This window comes from Heloderma suspectum, chromosome 3, assembly GCF_057233095.1.
Source record: "Heloderma suspectum isolate Gila_16-S chromosome 3, 16-S_ref, whole genome shotgun sequence".
Lineage (NCBI taxonomy): Eukaryota > Metazoa > Chordata > Lepidosauria > Squamata > Helodermatidae > Heloderma > Heloderma suspectum.
The window spans coordinates 224,465,854-224,485,666 of NC_139460.1; the positions used below are offsets into that span (position 1 = coordinate 224,465,854).

Sequence of the window (19,813 nt, forward strand, 5' to 3'; positions counted from 1 at the left end):
TGGGGGAGTCAACCCGACTTCAAAGAAAATGGCAAATGAATGTGTGTTATATGAAGTGCACAATATGCAATAAAGCTCAGAACAAAGTCCAAACTCGCATTCGTCAAAACTATGCTTAAACATTAGCTAGATACCAATGACGTTAGCTATGAGATTGAATTGAACGGCAAGAGGGTGTAAGATTTTATGCAGCTTTCTTCATTTCCATTACAAATGAATGGATCAGCTTGGAAACTCAAGGAACGATTGTGACAAGAAGTGTGAAAGCCAGAAGAAAAAGCAGAATAATCCACCTGTAGCAGGAATGTAAGACGGACAAGGGCACAGAGATATTTTCCTCGCTGCTCAAGTAGACTTCCAGCAGGCTGTGATGAAAACAGCATAAAGTGTAAATTGGGCAATCATGAATACAGCTGGCCACCATTCCACAATCATAGCAACATTGTCCCCCAGTGTTACACTGACTAGAATAGCTGCTAGCAGTCTCCAGGACCAGCCAGTTTGCACATTATTCCAGGGATCAGCAGAAAGTAGATCTCCAGAGGTTTTGGACTTCAACTCCCAGCGTTCCTGACCACTGGCCATGCTGCCAGGGGCTTCTGGGAGGTGAAATCCCAAAATCTGGAGATCTACCTTCTGCCCATCCCAGCATTAGCCCTATCCACATACATCTATAGCCTGGAAGGGCGGGATTAGAGATGCATGAATTTATTTCCCACCAATGCCACTTCTGCATGTTTTAACCTAGTATTCTGTCCCATTTCCACATTAATCAGGTTTTTTTAATCGACTAGAAATACGTACGTATTTAAATGTTTATTTTGATACATTTAAACTGCCTAAAGTTGTGCTGCAACATTAGGACAAGTGTGAAATCTGCTGAAATTCCAATCTACACTATCCAGCAGATTTCCAGGTGTGGATGAGCAGATTTCCAAGGTGCAAATCAGGACATTTCATATAGGAATTGTCAAAGATTGGATTCTTCAGGCATTGCCCGGTGGGGCTGCTGACATGAAAATGACCTGGGTGAAGTGACCCTAGTTAGAAGTTAAAAGGCCTCCTTTAGCCAACACTCTAGCATAAGTGCTATCAGTCCCCAAAGTCACACTCCTATATCATGTGTACATTGGTAAACATTTGTTGACACCACTCACTGGTGAGCAAATCATGGCCTAATGCAGCTATAATGCTTGACCATGTTTGTTTGGAGAAACTGCACAATTACCTCTGAAGTGGAAGAGGCAGGACAGAAAATCACCAGTGCCACCAATTATTGTTATTCCTGGAGTGATCTGAGCATAGCTATTTGCCTCCTTCCCACAGAAGCATGCCAGTCTTGCCATACATAGAATACACTTTCTCTCTCTCTTTAAACAAATCAGAATATTAAAAATGTATAATTAGCTTACCTCACCTCATTGTATCTTAAAAAGTCTACTATAAGGTCTTTGTCATGATGAATCTCTTCTGTAATACCATTTTTGTATTAATCTTCCCTTATTTAATAACAATAAAGTATCATTTTGGAATGTACACATCAGTTGAAACACTGCTAGACCATAGTGTTTTGTGGATGCAAATCAGATCAACGCTGAAAATCAAACTGTATTTTCATTGTACCGGGTATCCTACTTTGCCTATATCCTGTATACCGGCAGTGAACTCTTTCCCCCAGTGCTGATTGTTACATAGCCAAAACAACACCAACCATGCAAAGAGGGAGGTATCAGCAAGCTTGAGAAAACCCCATGGTTCACAGGACAAAAACCAAAAAGACTTTAGAAAAATACCCTAAGGGTTAGGAGAACCCCAAAACAGCCCACTGAGGACTGAGTATCTTAAGTGGGCATGGAATGTTGAGTATCTGTTGGGTAGGTGGGTGGACTAGAAAGCAAGCATGGCTGGCAGGAACACTGAACTGGAGCACTCCACACCATGTTTTATTACAGGTCCCACTTGGTGTGTATATTTTGCACATGAAAAATACCACACAATGTTTTTTAACCCTCTGCCATAGCCAGAGGTTCTCATTCTGATCCTTAAAAATATGCTAGGTTGAAAACTATATGCCAGTCAGAATCTCTCTCTTTTTCATCTGCCATGGGATCATCTTCCTGACTTGATCACCCATGATGCTGTAGGCCCCTCTTTTCTGCACTTCAGCCATCACTAGATCAAGGGAAGAGCCTCAAATCCATGGTCCAGCAGTGTCTTGCTCAACTGAAGTAGTATTACCAAGTTATGTTAGTGTCTAGTTTACTTAATTTTCAGCTTCTTTCAAGCAAGTTAATCTTGTTATGATTTCCTGATATTGAAAATGTTCATGCAATTGGTATCACTCTTAATATAATTTTTAAAAAATCTTTATGAAATACTATTCCTTTGTCGCCACTGTAAAATAAATTAGTAAAACCCACTGCACACAGTCGACAAGAAATAGTCACTGTTACACTGTTGTAGTCTTCTTTTTGAATTCCTATTTCCATTGGAATGTATAAATAGCTATATCTAAACGGAAATGGGGCACTGAATTTCGAAAATTCTGCATACTTTTCAATTATAGTGGCAGTGGTAGTGAATCGAACTGGGGCATTTACAGCTGGAGAGCATCTTGGAAGATGGTTGTTCTTAAGAATGCAACCTTTGGCAGATGGTGCAGGTAGTGGTACAAGTGAACGGCAGGACTGAAACCAGCTCCAAAAGTTTGTTGATACTTGGAAGGACTGACACTGAGCAAATAGTTTTTTCTGCACTCAGAATCCAGGGCTTCTGAGATATGTGGGACAGCACTGATGACTACTTGAAAAATCACCCAAAATTCTTAGGGTGTAATGCTATGCATGTTAAGACTTAAAAAAAAAAGAAAAAAAGTTCTACAACTCCCAGCATTCCCCAGCCAGCATGGCTGGCTGGAGAATGCTGGGAGTTGTAGGACTTTTAAATGTCTAAACATGCATAGGATTGCACCCTTAAATCCCTTATATTGTCTGCAGTACCCAGCAGTAAGTATTAGGAATTTAAATATGAAATTTCAATGCCTTCCAGGAGTCAATAAAACAATACCCCTTTCATCCAAAAATGGGCAAAGGGACGGAAAAGCAAAGCATCATTTACTCATGGATTAACATTGAAGCAAAATATCTTTAAATAATATGTACTTTATGTATCTCTTCCTAATGCTTAGTAATGAACACTTTGGGTTTGGCTGAAGGACTTGAGAGTTGTTACATCTTTTGAAATCACAAATAAAAATAAGACTGCAATCCTATACTCACTTAACTGGAAGTACGCTCCACTGAACTTGCTTACTTCTGAGTAGAGATGTATAGGATTATGCTGTAACTGATATTCACACCCATTTCCACAAAAAAGCCCACAATTTCAACTAAACTGAGCATCTCCCCACACACACCCATTTGCAAACAGATCATGGTTATGTCAGCAAAACTGGTTAAAGTCACTTCTTTAAGCAATAATGAAATGCTATTTCTTAGGATATTTAGAAATAGAATAGTGTTTAATGTTGGAACACTGAACTTTATTGAAAATTGTTAACATCAACACATACTGTAACATCAGGTTACAGAAAAGACATGATTGATCCAGGCGGAAATGGAGGGACCCATATTTTACCATTATGTATCAAATTGTCCTTTAGGGCAGATCTACACTACACATTTAATTGGTTTTATACCAGTTCACCTGTCATGGCTTCCTGCAAAGAATCTTGGGGGTTGTAGTTTGATGAGGGTGCTGAGAATTTAGAGGTCCCAAACTTATGGAAGGATGGTTTCCTGGGGACAAAGAATGACTGTTAAACCAGTAGAAATATGTAATGTGAATATACTCCCAGCAGGACATTAATTAGGGACTGGGTTAAGGAAAAGAGCTTCTGTTCAAGGTCCCAAATGTTTAGGTTAGGCCTGCACAACTCGTGACCCAAGAAACTGAACACAGCCCACTAGCCATATATTATGATCGACAGGTGCTTGTCAACCCTCCCCCCTCCCCCTTTTTTTCAGTTCCACACATGCAAACATAAACAAAACATTTATTGTACCAGGTCACAATATGTGGCTGATGGTCTTCAAGTTGTCCAATGGGTCACATGTTGTATTGGACTGTCCAACAGGAGGAGCTACTGATTTCTTTGTTCAATCAGCTTTATTAAGGAGCAGCAGCATCTTGTCTACTCTTTAATGATCTTAAACAGGCATCTGCAAGCATGTTCAGCTTTCTCCTATGGCAACCTTGAGCAAATGTTCACATGAATGCTTACATGAAGTTACAGCCTACTTAAAACACACATTGTGTTAAATATTGGTCTTTCATTTTGCATCATATTAGGTCTCAAATGCATTTCAACTTTTCCCACTTCATAATACAACATGGACTCCACATTTCATCTTGTACATGGGACTCCAGCACAAGAAGAATTGCCCTGCTCTGACTGCCTGACCAGAATATTCTGCCTTTCCTATAGAGAAATATTAAGGAGGAAAGATACCCATTCTGTGACTTTTTCATGTTTCAGATCCATTTGTTTAACACATACTTTTGGGGAAATGAATCTGAGTTAGCAAAGTACATTCATTTGAATATGCAGGAATCACAGTAATTCATGCTGAATGAAGTATGGATAGGTTCCTGGTAAACTTTCAACAGTGACAGAAGGATGCTTGCCTGATGTTATTTATTGTCATTGCTGCAAGAACAAGCATGACCCTTCACCTCATGAAGCTCAGGGCAACCAATGTGATTCCAAGTGAAAGGGGGCTTTCACACATAAGAACAGGAAACACACAGAACATGAAAAGCTGCTGAAGCCCTATCATCATTTATGTGATTTATTAAACACATTTTAGTATACCCCAAAATGACATTAAAATAGGATAGCAGACACATACATTAATGGATGTAATGAATATATCTGATCTGCTTGTTGTATTAACAGCAATGAATTAACTGTAGCCCTACAGTTTAAAAAAAAAACACCTCAGTGATTCCTCATCACCACCTTTTAAACCACCTATGTCAAAGACAAATGATGAGATTCTACTATTTAGGACCATAGGATGACTAGTTTTGACCAAAGCTTGACATTTCAAGTCTTTGCCTTTCCGTCTGTTCGACTTCATCTAGACACTGGCTCCAATACAGAGAATGTTAGTTATCCTAAAGCCCCATTGAAATAAACAGAACAAGTTAGTTAATGACCAAAGTCCAAACAATATGTGATATTGTGTGCAAGCAACTAACATTCATATTTTAAACAATTTGAATAGGAACCACACAGGCAGGAGTTGTTAAGCAGGATCAGGGCTACAGTGCTGTGTAGTGGGGAGTGTACAGGAAGTGGGGGGTTAACCCTTCCCCCTCCCCGCCGCCATGGTTCTGACAATGCCCCGTCCCCCTCCAGAAGCTGCTATTAGGTCCAGCTGGGGGGGGGGGATTTTTGTTGCAAGCATGGTGGTGGTGGTGAGATTAAACCCCCCTTCCTCCCTGTGGTCCCAATCCTGTTCCTTCCTGCAGTGGCTAAATTTGTGTAAGCATACAAAGAAGTTGCTTATGCACAATTAACATCACATCTACTTTGGTTATAATACTGCAATCCTAAACATACATACTAACTGGATACAGTTGGGCTTCCTCCTAAGTAACCATGTTTCAGTGTGATGCATCTTACTTCCCACTCATTGCAATGTGATCTAACATTTCTCTGGATTGGAGCCAGAACATTTTGCACCTTGTAGTGGAAAATGTCTTCCATCCTTTGCTTGAAAAACATTGTTTAGCCACCCAACAAAATACATTGTTATCATTGTTGCCTCCCGAATAGTCATAGTAATAGTTTGTCTCAAAAGTATGGGAAACCGATAAATCAAAGTAGCCAAAAATTTCCTTTCCTTTCTGCGTTTGAAAATTTGTAGTTTGGAAATTTATGTAATATAAATTTGGTAGTGACTACAAGTCCCATGATGCTCAGCAAAAGGAAGAGGAGCATGCTGGAAAGAAAGAGAAGGGCTGAAAGTACAGTGTAGAAAATAAACAGAAGCTGTACTGTTTTGAATTGCCTACTTTGTCTTCCTTGTCAAGCTATTAAATAATTGTAACCAAATGATCTCTGTAATTTACACTGATTAATAAGGATAAAATGCTTCTCAGTCTCTCATGCCTTTCTCTGGTTTACTTTGATGCTCTGGCATATTTCTCAGCTGTTTCTCTTTGTGAGGGAAACCTCAGTGCCCCATGGCAAAAATGTGAAAAGAGGCCAGGAACAATTCACAGGGGCAGTTTGCAAAGCCAGAGGGCTGGTAGGACCAATGCAGGGTGCCCCTCAAAACAAGTCACACTTGAAAGGCACATCCCCTCACCATTTCTAGGATGTGTAAAATTGCTAATTGCTAATGTAATTTGCTTATTTTCCAAACACATACAAAAAAGATTTATTTGCATTCAGTGGGCATTTGTTCTGCTAAAGAAAAGGGGAAAAAATGAAGAAGAGAGAAAAAGAGATGTCACTGTATTCAGCAGAAGTACATTTAATAAGATATACTAAGTTCATTGACTTTCTTTACAACATTCTTTTTCGAAGTGGATCAAATGCATTTCATCAACTTTTCAGTTTCTTCTTGCTGATTGGATCTTCAGCACCATCCCTCGCCCAGCAGTGCCTTGCCGATATATGACTGGTTCACCTGCATTCAGTCATAAGTCGTGGCTCTTTTTTCTTGAGTAATCAGAACTCCTCCTGTTAAAAGGGTGGTGGGGGGAGAATGCACAAACATTCAGTATGAATATGCTATAACTCTTACTATCACAGAATACGATGGAAGACTTTCCTCCCATCCTTCACTTCAGGGAGGCCTATGACATGTTAGGACAAGGCCTATAGGGAGACTTTGGAATCGGCCCTTTGTAAGATGAAGTTCAAGCAAGATACAGATGGAATTTGGTTTGTGTAGAAGGCTGCATGAGATCGACAGGCGTGTTCAAGTGGGCAAACTAATCTAAAGGTTAAATGGGCTGGTGACAGGCCTAGGTATAAGGAGAAAACAATCACTGCAAACCATGACCAGAAGTTCCCATTTGATGGATGGGCCTCTTCTTACTTGACTTCTCTAAGGCTGGGGAAAGTCAAACCACAGCACAACTAGGGATTATGTGTCTAGGCCGGCTTTCCCCAACTTGCCCTCCAGGTGTCCAGCTGGACTACAACTCCCATCATCCTCAGCTAAAGTTAAGTCTATATGGGTTTTCTGGATGGTGCAAGCACGGATGGAAGGCTGGTATAAGGGCAGGGGGAAAGGCTTGAGTTATTTCCACCCCCACCCCCCAAACACCAGCTCAATAAATTTTACAGGCATTTATTTAATAAATTATCATATATAAAAAGTGGGTGCCTTCTCTAGTCTCTTTGTCACATTTTAGTATGACCAAGATGCAGAAGCCTGGAAGGGACTATGAAGACAGAGGTAGGACTCTGTAGATGCTGTTGGCTTAGTTAACAATGGTTCCCAAGGACTTCTGTAAACAGACTGCAGGTAGACACAAACTTATGGAGGAACGAGACAAAAAATGCCTTCCGTCTCAGGCACTGGGGTCATATTGCGTTGACAAGGGGTAACACTGCCATCCAGAATTCCTGGAATGGTGTTTGATAGAGGCTCACCTCCTCCTGCATAAACCACACTGGCTAGGCCTTGATGGAGTTGTACGCCACAAATTACCCACCCTTGGAATGCACTAACGGCAGAACTACATTTTATGAAGCAAACACAGCGGCATGGATAGTAAGGCAAGTGAAAATAAAGAAGCTCAGGGAAGGAAAGTTTCCCCATCCTCCCCCTCCCCACTGCACCACCTGTGCTCCCCAAAAAGCCACTCTGGAGAGTTGGGGGTCCCTCTTGAACGACATGGGATGGAGAGTGGGAAGTTTCTGTAGGAGGGGGGAATCACCCCAAATCAGCCTTGTATCCTAAGGTATGTTAAATTAGGGCGCAATCCTATGCATATTTAAAGAGAAAAATGTCCTGCAACTCCCAGCATGCCCCAGCCAACATGGCTGGCTCCGGCATGCTGGGCATTGCAGGATTTCTCTCTCTCTAAACATCCATGGATTGCACCCTTAAGGACATTCAAGTGAGGGATGTTTCTCTCCTGAACTCCTGCCAGCTGCCCCCAATGTCCCATCCCAAACTGACCCAGTCCACACATCATGGTAGCAAATCGTGAGTCATTTAACTCACCATTTGCAGGGATGGGTACTGCCTGCAAGCTTTGTTTCTGTAAACAACCTCTAATCAGCCTGATCAGAAGTTGTGAGAATGATGTGCGAACCTGGACCAACAGTTTGTTGAGTTAACTGCTGGTTTATTTAGCCCCTAAACAACCTATCTTTCTATGTTCATACATCACGCTCACAACCTCTGATCAAGCTGATCGGAGGTTGTTTAGAAAAAACAGAAGTGGCTCATGCATGGTGCACATCCCCACCAGCTTGGCTTCAAGAATAGCAATAAAAAGAGTGGGGAGGAGGGGCAGACAGCCTGAAGGGGGCATTTCCTGGGGGAAAACAGTGGGCCTAGAAAGCATCAAGCTCTTCCCACCTGCCAATTTCCCCCTACAAACACCCAGCTCTTGCATTACCTTGGTAAGTGCAAGTTGGAAATATGAGTTTGTTGTGGCAATATGTACTTAACTCACAGAAAAAAAGTTTCCATAAGAAAGCATTTCTACTAAATATGCAAGAAAGTTTTCCTCTTCCAGAAATTAAGTATCAACACTTCCCTTCTTACGTGCTGAAAATGAATCTTATTCATTTAATTTTAGCACACACATAACATTAAACAATTATTGCCAGACCTCAAAAAATATTTTAAGCCTACGATCCTAAACACACTTATTAGGGTAATCCCCGCTAAACAAAGTGAGTAACTAAACACACAACAGGACTTCATTGTAAGGCACCTAGACATCTGGGGCAGACACTGAAGAATTCAAAGTATTTTTATAGCTCTGCTTGCTGGCAAAGATAAAGCAGCATCTGCCACACTGTCACAATAATGAAAATTAAGGCCAAATCCTGCCACCTCCTCCAGTGGTGGTAGAAAAACAGGACAGAACTGAGCTAATATGGATGAGTCAGGATACTTTTGCAATTTCCTGTGCAACAAGGTTTTTGATCACACTGAGTGCTCTTTCACATGCAGGGGAGTGATGCGTTTAGTCCTTAAACATGCCAAGTCTTCTATCATCAGTTAGTCAACCATTCAAGGCTATGAACAGTCCGGTGAAGTTAGAATCAATTATTTCTTGTGGTAGTTGAGGAAATAGGAAAGATTTATTCTCTGACAGAGGAGAAGTCTTTCTTTACCCTGTTCCCAGCCACTGGGGAGTACTGCGATCCAGGATTTGGCCCTAAGGGTAGAACTACATGCTACCAAGAAAATGGGCCTTCACTTTCTCTCCATATCATCTACTTCAACTTGTGCTGTATCAAAACGTAACTACACCAGTCAATAACATGTGTGTGGGGGGGAGTCAACATGGGGCTGCAGCTCCATGTTCTTAGTAGAGTGTAGTTCTGCTCTAAAGAACATATAGAAGCAAACACATCAGCATAATGATTACAAGCAGTATGTTCTTTGATGTATTCTAACCACCCTACTCTTTTGGGAGGTACACGAAAGGTAACCATATTAAAAAGGTAATACACAGAGCCACAGAGGAAAGGAATATGCCATTGACCAAGCACACCAAAGGATGAAAATTTACAACTGACATCAGGATATAACACATACAGATTTGTTTGTTTTAAAGAAAGGCTTCCTTTTGAAATAGAACAAGTAAGGCATTAGAAATGAAATTAACTAACCATGTAGTTTTATCCAAGGTCAAAACTACGTTCAGAGGGAAGGAATAACAATAATAAAGGTCAGTAAACAAAAGAGGACTAAAAAGAAGTACATAATACAACATATTTCCTCTTTTATGTTAGCTATCAGTAGAACCCATATGTTTATCTGTTAGAAGTTAAAATGTTCTTATACATTACTTGATAATTGATATATTTCTTTTAACTGATTGTTCATCTGTTTTCAATGTACAATTTTCAGAATTCATTTTTATTACCTTTCTTCTATGACCATAAGCTTCTAAAACTCCCATTTATTTCCTTCATTCAATCCTATATAATCAAGGCTAAGTATGAGAACTATCTTGATCATTGGAGGGTGGGGAGAGTGTTCTCAGGATTTAAGAAGTATTTAAGTGACAAGTATGTATTATTTTGAAAGTCAGATAAGGAACTACAAAACTAAGCTTGGCTACAGAATGGATCAGTTATCCGATGGCTTATTTCTATGTGCTTTCCATAGGAGAACTTTTTCTCCTGAGGTGACTGTCCTTTAAAAACAACAACAACCCAAGGTCAAAGAGAAATTCAAGGCTCATGAGAAAAAAAACTAAAAAACCAAATTGTTTCATTTCAGGATACACAGTCTTAACCACAATAAAATCCTGAAACTTGGAAGGATCCTGGCCAGTGAACAGAGACCTACACAGATATAGGTGAGAGATAATCCAGGAAAGCCATTTAGTTAGTAGCAGTTCTGGAAAGCGAAGAAAACACAACAGAAGCCCTTAACCAAGGAGACGCTATAGAAATGGGTTCTCCCCTGCAGATGCCCTAGACACACACCCCCAATCCCCATTGAAAAGTAACATTATTGAGGGGAACCACAGAGGATGGAGGACTAGAGTGTCTTTTGCCACTCTAGCTGACTGTATTTCATGCTTTTTGTCAATAAGAGAGGTGGCTGCTTTTGCCCGCCAAATTCTGTGGTTTCCCTCTCAATAATGTTGTTCTTCAGAGAGAAACCCTTGAGTTTGGTGAGCTATAGCAGCCACCTCTCCTCTCCTAGTGGGGAGAGGAAAGCCTTCCTTTTTTCCAGGGATGGGAGATTTAAAATCCTGATTCCCTCCCTCATGAAGGGGAGGTATGGGGAGGGGAAAGTCTGTGTGTGCATGGGGGGGGGAGAGAATGAATGAGGGGAAAAGATATGTGTGTTTATGTATACTGGGGCATCAGCCTTGCCTCTATCTCAGCAGTGCGTCTCTGGCCACCTACCCAACACTTCCTGCAGCCCTCAGGGCTATGCAAGTTGCCCACTTCCGTGATAGAGGAAACAGGGCTCCTGATCTTCTCAATGCTTTTAAGGAAGACAGAAGTGTCACAGGTACTGCTTATCCAATCACAGTGCTGAACTGACAGGGTTGACCCAATACAAGTCATGCTGCCTGAGGTGAAGGACAAGATAGCGCCTCTCCCATTCCAAATACAAAAGCTGGCCAAACTGGCATCTGGATCTTACTTCAACAGTGGTCATAGTGTGGTGTCCTCCACTGCACTTGAGGGCAGCAGGGCAGCTTAGGGGGGACAGTGTGGCCCACACAGCTCAGTCTGTTCCTGGCCTCTTAGCATTAACTGCCTGAGGCAGCCGCCTCATTCTGCCTAATGATAGGGCTGGTGAACCGAGAAGAAAAACTGCATCTGCCATAGGCCTGCTTCAGACCTCTTACAGCCCTATCAATACATATTTACTTGGAAGTAAGTCCCACTGAGGCTGTAAGCCTATTTTACATTTACTTGGGAGAATACGTCCCACTGAAGGGACTTGTTTCCAAGTAAACATGCATAGGATCGGGCTGCAAGTCCACAGATACTTACTCCTAAGCAGGGATGGATGGATCCGTCTACTTCCAGCCTGTGTTAGTTTCACATGTGTTCATTCATAACTGTTCCATTTCTGCATTAATCTGCCATTTTTTGTTTAAAAATCTGCACAAAAATGTATTTAAATATGTATTTTTGAACATATTTTCTCACAAAATACACAATTTTTGAAGTTTTTTTCCTCTAAGTATGCATTTCTAATTGTATTTATTTATCCCAAAATACACATATCTATACATGTTTTGATAGGTTTTTGAGCCAAGAATTGCATTGCAAAATGTGGAGAAGCACAAAATCCAAAGAACAATTGAGTTCTAATCTGCACATTCATCTGTGAGACGTGGAACAGGTCGGTTCACTTCTAAATGTAAACTGAACAAAATCCTCAAACATCCCTACTCCCAAGTAAATGTGTAAATGATTACAACTTTCACAATGACAGAAGCTGTCCCTTTTGTTAGAAAATGGCCCAGCAGAATCAAGCAGGGCGCAAAGGTGAGGCACAAAGAGGTAGCAGAAACATAGTGGGCAGCAGGTCTCAATCAGAAAACCCTGAATTTAGGGCTGGGCTGACCTAACAAATTAAAAGAAGCCAACCATGATCTGGAGAAACAGGCCTTTCTCCAAATTATGGTATTGTCGTAGGCACCACTTGCAGCAGAGATACTGCCTGCACAGCCAGACATAGAACAGCCAGGTGTCCTACTTTACAGAGGACAGTCCTCTATTTTAGAAAGCTAAGAACACCCTCTATTTGAAGGAATCCTCCATTTGAAGAGTTGTCCAGTCCAAGTCTGGTTTAAAGTCAAAGAACCATAAGGAGGGAGAGCAGCAGGGGCCTTGAAGTTGCCCATCAACAGTTACAACCTGGACAGCAGACTGAGCAGGCACACAGGCCACCTCATCAGTCTTCTCCATTATGATGAGATGTATTTCTATTTAAATTATAGTTATTATTTCTAAACTTGAACCTTATAAATTTGCATATGCAAAGGTTATGCACATTCGTGCCTTCTTTTGTCCTCTTTTTTGGTGATGCATTTCTTCTTTTTTGGCAATGTGTAAGTGGTCACCCTAAATCCAGGGCATAGTCTGAAGACTCATGAGGCAGCCACTTTGCTGAAGCTCGGCAGGTCTTGGTCTGGATGGTGCTTGGAGGGGAGACCACCTGGGGACCACATGTAGCCACCTTGAGTTCCATGATGGAAGAAAGGTGGGATACAAATAATAATAAATAAATAAATAAATAAATAAAATAAACCAGAGTAACTTAAGAAGGCCCAAGCTCCAGTTCCTCCCCACACCAAGATTGTTCACATATCTTACAGGGAGAAGGCTGTTGTGGGAAGGAGCGACAATGTTGGCCGAGTCAGAATAGTCTCCATACAATAGAACAGGGATGGGCAACCTTTATTCTGGTGAGGGCCACACTCCCTTGTGGGTAATCTGACAAGGGTCTCATGTCACCACTGGGTGGGGACAAAGCCCAAAGTGAGTGGATCACCCCGTTCTCTTTCTGCCACTCCATTTTCTCTCTCTCTTTCTGCCGCCCCCTTTTCTCCTTCTACCTTCCCATGCATTGGGCTACCATAGAAGGGACAGATCACTCTTGTCAGAAGTCTGAAATGATTGCAGGCAGAGAGCTTTTGAAATTAGGTTGAGGTCCATATGAAATTAGACCGTGGGCCGCAAATTGCCCCCCACCCCACCCCTTCAATAGAGGCTCAAAAGGTTATTTGGCTTCAATAATTTCCCGAAATGTCTTTGAATTAAACAGTTTATGCTCATGCACAGTTCTAAAGGACCCAAGCATTAACTCCACAGGTTATCAGTTCCTGCCAAATCCTGCCCTAGCCAGGCACTAGGAATTTTAAGTGCAACAGTAATCATGTTGCTCACATTATTTTTACATAGAATCTTCCTCCTTTCCTGCCAAAAAGTGCCCCTGATAAACAACTGCCTCATACATTTAATAAGCAAATCCTCCGCTCAATGATTGCCTGCAGTATATTTATTTCAAATTATTTGGCTCTCTTCCTCTGAAAAATATGGAACAGTAAAACACCATCTGTGGAATGGAAAATCAAAAGCGGTGTAGTCTAAGCAGCAATATAACAAATAGGATTGATACTTAGTAGTAAGCTGATAACAAATGAAAGTGAAAATTGTCGGTAACATCACTTCAGGGTAACACTTTACAGGTGAAATTCCTTCCATGACAGCCCAGTGGAGACTCCCTTACATGGCCAGCTTTCTTCCTATTGACATGAACTAGTACTCTTAGCACACTCTTCTGGCCAATTTTTAATCAGTGCAAAATACCAATAGTATATTGCCTGAATGCCACGGAAAGGCTGTAGTGGATAAATCCCTCAGAGTGGCCAGGGCATCAATAGGAATGCTAGCCATACCATCCCGAAACTCCCCAAGGGTTATCTGGAATCCTATGAATTGCAAAGGCCTCCTGGCACAGACCATTCTAATCTGCTGCTTTGAGCCTAAACCTCAATGCCTCTCCTGGCCTATGTACGCTTCATAGAATAGTAGTAGGGTTGGAAGGGGCCTACAAGGCCATCGAGTCCAACCCCCAAAGCTTCATTGTCTAAGAACCTTCTCCAGGTGCCTCCTCAGAGGGTGGCAACAAGGGAGAGGGCCTTCTAGAGGTGGCCTCCCAATTATGGAATGAACTTCCCAGCGAGACCCACCTGGCACCAACAACGTTATCTTTTCCGAATCAGGTTGAGACCTTCCTCTATTCCCAGGCATTTGGCAGCATGTGATAGGTTTTTAATCACGTCATGGGATGTTGTGTGGATACATGAGAGTGTATGTGTGTCTGCTGTCTGTTTACCTTTTTAACTAAACTCTTTTTATATTATGCAATACTGTATTTTTAAGGTTTTTAATCTTTGTAAGTCGCCTAGAGAGCTTTGGCTACTGGGTGGTATAGAGAGATAATAAATGAAATGAAACAGCTAAACAAGGCTTAGGCCAAAATACTAAACATTAGAATCAGTCTTCCCCAACCCCCAATGTGCTGGAACATAGTTTAGCAAGACATGAATGAGCCTGAGTGAGCCTTGGTCTCACATGCGCCTTCATTTCCCTCTCCCATGCAGTTTCAAAGCTTTCACATCCATCCACTGAACTAACAAACTGTGGTTAAGATTCACTATACTTTGCTTAAATCAGGAGCATACAACCTGGTGCCCTCCACATGTTTTGGACTAAAACTCCTATAATCCCTGACCATTGAACATGCTGTCTGGGGCTTACAGGCGATGTAGTCCAAAATACCGGGAAGGCACCAGATTGCCAACGCCTGGCTTAAACCAGGTTGCCTTATTTTAAACAAACCACAGTGAAAGTTAACAACAGTTTGTTGGTTCAGATAAAACTTCCAGAGCTGAAGAGAACCTTCCGAGCTTCTCCTCCTGGCCATGTAGGAAGAGGAGAGCCTAAAGCCGAGGTTTGTTTGGGGTCATTCTTGTTGCACTACATGAACCTTCCCCAATTTGGTGCCCCCCAGGTGATCTGGACTGAGTTCCTGATCATTTGCCATTCTGATTGGGGCTGGTGGGAATTGAAGTCCAAAACATCTGGAAGGCACCAGGTGGGGGAACATCGCACTACATGGTTTAGTGCAGAGGTAGGCAACTATGGGAGGTCTGGGGGCCATTTTTGCCGCCTGGACCCCCCCCCCCCCGCCCCACAGGCCACATACACATATATATACACAGATGGGCATACGCATTAAATGGCATCCATAGAGGCTACAGAGTGTTAAAAGGGTAATATGTAGCTTGCAAACAAGCTACATAGCCACTAGGGAAGCTATTATTTGGGGGGAAAACATTTTCCCCTATTGGGGGGGGCAGCAGGAGCCACATGCAGCCCACATGTTGCCCACCCTGGTTTAGTGTGAAGTGCAAATGTGGCCAGTGTAAGAGACCCCACTGACAGTGAGCAGAGCGGACCTACACCACTCACCATCTATCGGCAAATGAGAGTCTGAGGGTTGATTTATTATATCACCACCCCAATTTGGTGACTTTTTAGTTTCTCTCTCTCTCCTAAGGATATCATGGGGACTGTAGTTGGGAGTGAGGTTAGAAATCTCTAACAGAGAATTCTCAGCATCCTCTACAGAACACTATTTTCAGTTTTCTTTTGGAGATGCCACAATAAGCTGGTATAAATATCTACCTACAAATCTACTCTTAGATACAGCTTTCTCTTTTTTCATTTATACATGAACCAGCAAACAAATGTAATATACAGCAAATGACCTTACAGAACAAACTCTGGCTTTTCAGCAAGCTTCAGGGCCTCGTGCATGCCTGCAGCGGACAGCTTACGGTTGATATTCCTATATCTGCATTGCAGCAGATTGCGATAGGTTGTCCTCAGGTCCCGGTTGAAGAAGGCATATATAAATGGGTTAATCAGAGAGTTTGCATAGCCCAACCACAGAAATGTCCTCTCAACCCACAACGGGATGCAACTGCAAGACGTTCCACAGATAAAGGGTCTAGCGGTGGAAAGTATGAAAAATGGCAGCCAGCACACAGTGAAGGCCCCTACAATAATCCCAAGTGTGGTGGCCGCTTTCTGCTCCCTTTTGAAGATAGAAATGTTCTTCCGTTCATGCTTCAGCAGCCGTGAAAAATTTGTGCATTCTTCTGATTCTTTGTGTAGTTTCATAATGCCATTCGCGGAAACTATGCCTTCATTTCCTTCAGGCCGCGGGAAACCAGCAAACTTGTGTTTGGCTGCACTCTTCTTGGCGGCCTTGAAGATTTGATAGTACATAAAGAGCATCACCGACATAGGGATGTAAAATGCAACTGCAGTGGAATAAATGGTGTAACCAAAGTCCTGGCTGATTAAGCAAACTTTGTCGTCATTAATATTTTGAGCCCACCCAAAGAGAGGTGGCAAAGTAATTGAAGCAGACAGCAGCCACACAGAAAGGATCATTTTAGCCATACACTTCCCATTTTGCCTTACAGGATAGGTGAGAGGCCTAGTTATACCAAGGTACCTAGAAAGAAAGAGAGTAGAGTTAGTGTGTGTTTGTTATTAATTTGTTGACAAAACCATTTCTGTTCATTGTATGTTGCTGTGGGGATCCCACAGATCAAACAATCACAAATAATAATTTGATCTGCTAACAAAACATTAAGACTGTGTGGTTCTTTAAACATACCATTTCTAGGTGAACAAGCTAACATATTGGAAGATAATGCATATGCTGGCTATGTTTGAATCTCTTTTTTGCATAGACCTAATTCAAACTTTTTACTTTTGTTTCATTTCCATAGCTATTTTGAGTGTACAAAGTCTTTTACAATAATCCTCAACTTCATCCTAACATTTCCAAAATACAAAGTCTAAAAGCAGGAGGGTGGAGGGGGCCTCCATAAGCAATGCTAACTTACACCTATTGTGAAATCTGATACAAAAGGGACCACTTCAGTAGGGGTGTGACCCATCAGTTGCAGGGTGTGTGTGTGTGTATGTGTGTGTCTGTGTGTGTTTTGTCTCTTTTAAACACAAGTATTTTTGGCTTTGTCCCATAAGGATTCCTAGCTTTGTCTTCACCCTATTTCTTTACAGTAGTCACTACTGCAGTTTAATCTTCTGCACCACATTGTTTGAACTGAGATGATTCGTACACTGTATATTGGCTATCCCCAATCTATTGTATAATGTGGGGGTGGGTAACCATGTCCCCTCCAGACGTTTTGGACTAAAACTCTTGAATTGGTGCCTGAGCAAGTTAATGGACTGGATGAGGGCGAACAAACTGAAGCTCGATCGAGACAAGATGGAGGCACTTTTAGCAGGTGGTTCATCTGCCTGGTTGAGTGGTATTCAACCTGTCCTGGAGGGGGTTGCACTCCCCCTGAAAGATCAAGTACGCAGCTTGGGGATGCTCCTGGATCCATCATTGTCACTTGAGGCCAGGAACACCTTTATCAGTTTAGGCCGATATACCTGCTACGTAACCCTATTTATGCAGAGATAGCCTGACAACAGTTATCCACCCGCTGCTAATGTCCTGGTTGGGCAACCTTCTGCAATGTGTTGTACATGCAATGTGTTGTACCTCTGCAGATGGTTTGGAAGTTTCAGTTAATTCAAAACAGAGCTGCTAGGTTACTGTGGCAGACCTTACCTAGGTGGGACCCTCTAGCCTAAGGCAATCCCACCATTAACACCAAATATGGAGGAAGCGTTCTTCTTACTGGGGCATTCCTACTACTATAGCCACCACTTGTGGAGGATCGCCCCTCACCACTGGGCAATCCCTCCCTTCACTTCCTCTGCCACCATTAAACTACAGCCCTTTTTTAATATACACTTTTTTCCTAAGGTAGCTGGTCATTAGGCATGAGACAAACAGGACAGGAAAGTAAACAAAGATAAATAGCATTTCATTCAAAAAAAGTTAACCTCCAGTTAACGTATAGGCCTAGCAATGAGGGCTTAAAAGGCAGTCTTCTCTCTGGTAGAGTTTGACATCTACCTGGACCCTTTAAGGCTGTTTCCCCTGAAGTCTTCAGTTTGGTCCAGCAGCTGCTGTCTCTTCAGACCGCTGCCACCAGCTGACACTCAGGCTTCAGCTCTTTCCTCCAGGAGTCTTCCTCTCCTCACTTGCAGACATTCTTCAACTTCTGCCTCACATGCTTTCAGCTCTCACTTCCTGGTCTTGGAGCTGCTCTTTTGGGCTGATGTCTTCCTCAGGCTCTCCAGGCTCTCACAAAGACACCTACTGATGACTCTCCTTCAGGCAAAACTCTCCAGACAAACTCTCCCAGATGCCCTCTCAACAACTCCTTATATTTGCTCCAGTCAGCCACAGCCAGGGTGGCCAATGATCAGGGGTGATGGGAATTATAGTTCAACAGCTGGAAGGCTATAGTTTCCTCATCGCTGCCTTACAATCTCAGTGGGGAAAGGAGAATTCTTCAGTGCACAGAACTTAGTTACCATGCACCTTCACTGAAAATAATAGTATCTGGTATTTATAAACGTTCTAAATGTGGTAAAATCAGGTTGAATGGAACTTAAATGTTTTCATTCTCCTTAATGGCACAAAATATCTTCATCCATTTATCAAGTCATATTTCTCACAGGAGCTATTTAGAACCTGCATTTCCCCACCATGGTTTGCTTAGTTCTCAGTGACTTTTTAAAAAGGCTTGTGAAAAGAACATAAAAAGAGCCTCGCTGGATCACTCCAAAGGCCTATCTAGTCCAACAATCTGTTTGTACCGTGGCCAATCAGATGTCATGGGAAGCCCACAAGCAGGACATGAGTGCAACAGCCCCCCCCCATGTTCCCCAGCAATTGGCATACAGAGGTATCCCTGACAGATAGACATGTCAGGGATGCTCTGACTTGGATTCCTGCATTGAGCAGGGGGTTGGACTCGATGGCCTTGTAGGCCCCTTCCAACCCTACTATTCTATGATCTCTTCTCGATCATCCCAGAGTGCAGGACTCGGAATAATGGGCTCAAGTTACAGGAAGCCAGATTCTGGTGAACATCAGGAAAAACTTCCTGACTGTTAGAGCAATACGACTATGGAACCAATTACCTAGGGAGGTGGTGGGCTCTCCCATACTGGAGGCGTTCAAGACGAGGCTGGACAGCCATCTGTCAGGGATGCTCTGACTTGGATTCCTGCACTGAGCAGGGGGTTGGACTCGACGGTCTTGTAGGCCTCTTCCAACCCTACTATTCTATGATTGTATGATTCTACCACCTGTGATACTGGAGGTAATATACAGCCATCATGACTAGTAGCCACTGATAGCTTTATGCTCCATGAATTTGTCTAAACCTCTTTAAAAGCCAAGTTAGTGGGGATCACTACATTTCATTGTGAGAAACAGTGCTCACCCTAATCCTCATCTCTTTGGTGTTTTTCTTATAAGATAAACAAAATGTACTGAAATGTTTTTAGATTCCCTCCCCAAAGCCTAAAAAGCAGCCTTACACAATTGAAAGCTCCATGATACTAAACACCAGCTGTTAAAGGTCACTTTTGCAACCATGTAAG

The 19,813-nt window shown here is 42.3% G+C and overlaps 1 protein-coding gene across 3 annotated transcripts in view; it reads right to left on the reverse strand.

Moving 5' to 3' along the window:
• Positions 1-3,503: 3,503 nt before the first annotated feature.
• The window catches only part of HTR7 (5-hydroxytryptamine receptor 7), a 58,982-nt gene continuing 42,672 nt past the window's right edge, over positions 3,504-19,813 (reverse strand). Inside the window, exons 2-4 of one of the 3 annotated variants that reach the window (XM_084845797.1) lie at positions 16,035-16,784; positions 9,881-9,905; positions 6,527-6,754 (exon numbers count right to left, since the gene is read on the reverse strand). In XM_084845797.1, coding sequence (XP_084701923.1) covers positions 9,890-9,905; positions 16,035-16,784 — 766 coding nt within the window. In that variant the 3' untranslated portion in view covers positions 6,527-6,754; positions 9,881-9,889. Of the gene's footprint in view, positions 6,755-9,880; positions 9,906-11,863; positions 12,930-16,034; positions 16,785-19,813 lie in introns of those variants that run through there. The other 2 variants (XM_084845796.1, XM_084845795.1) reach the window with 2 other exon arrangements.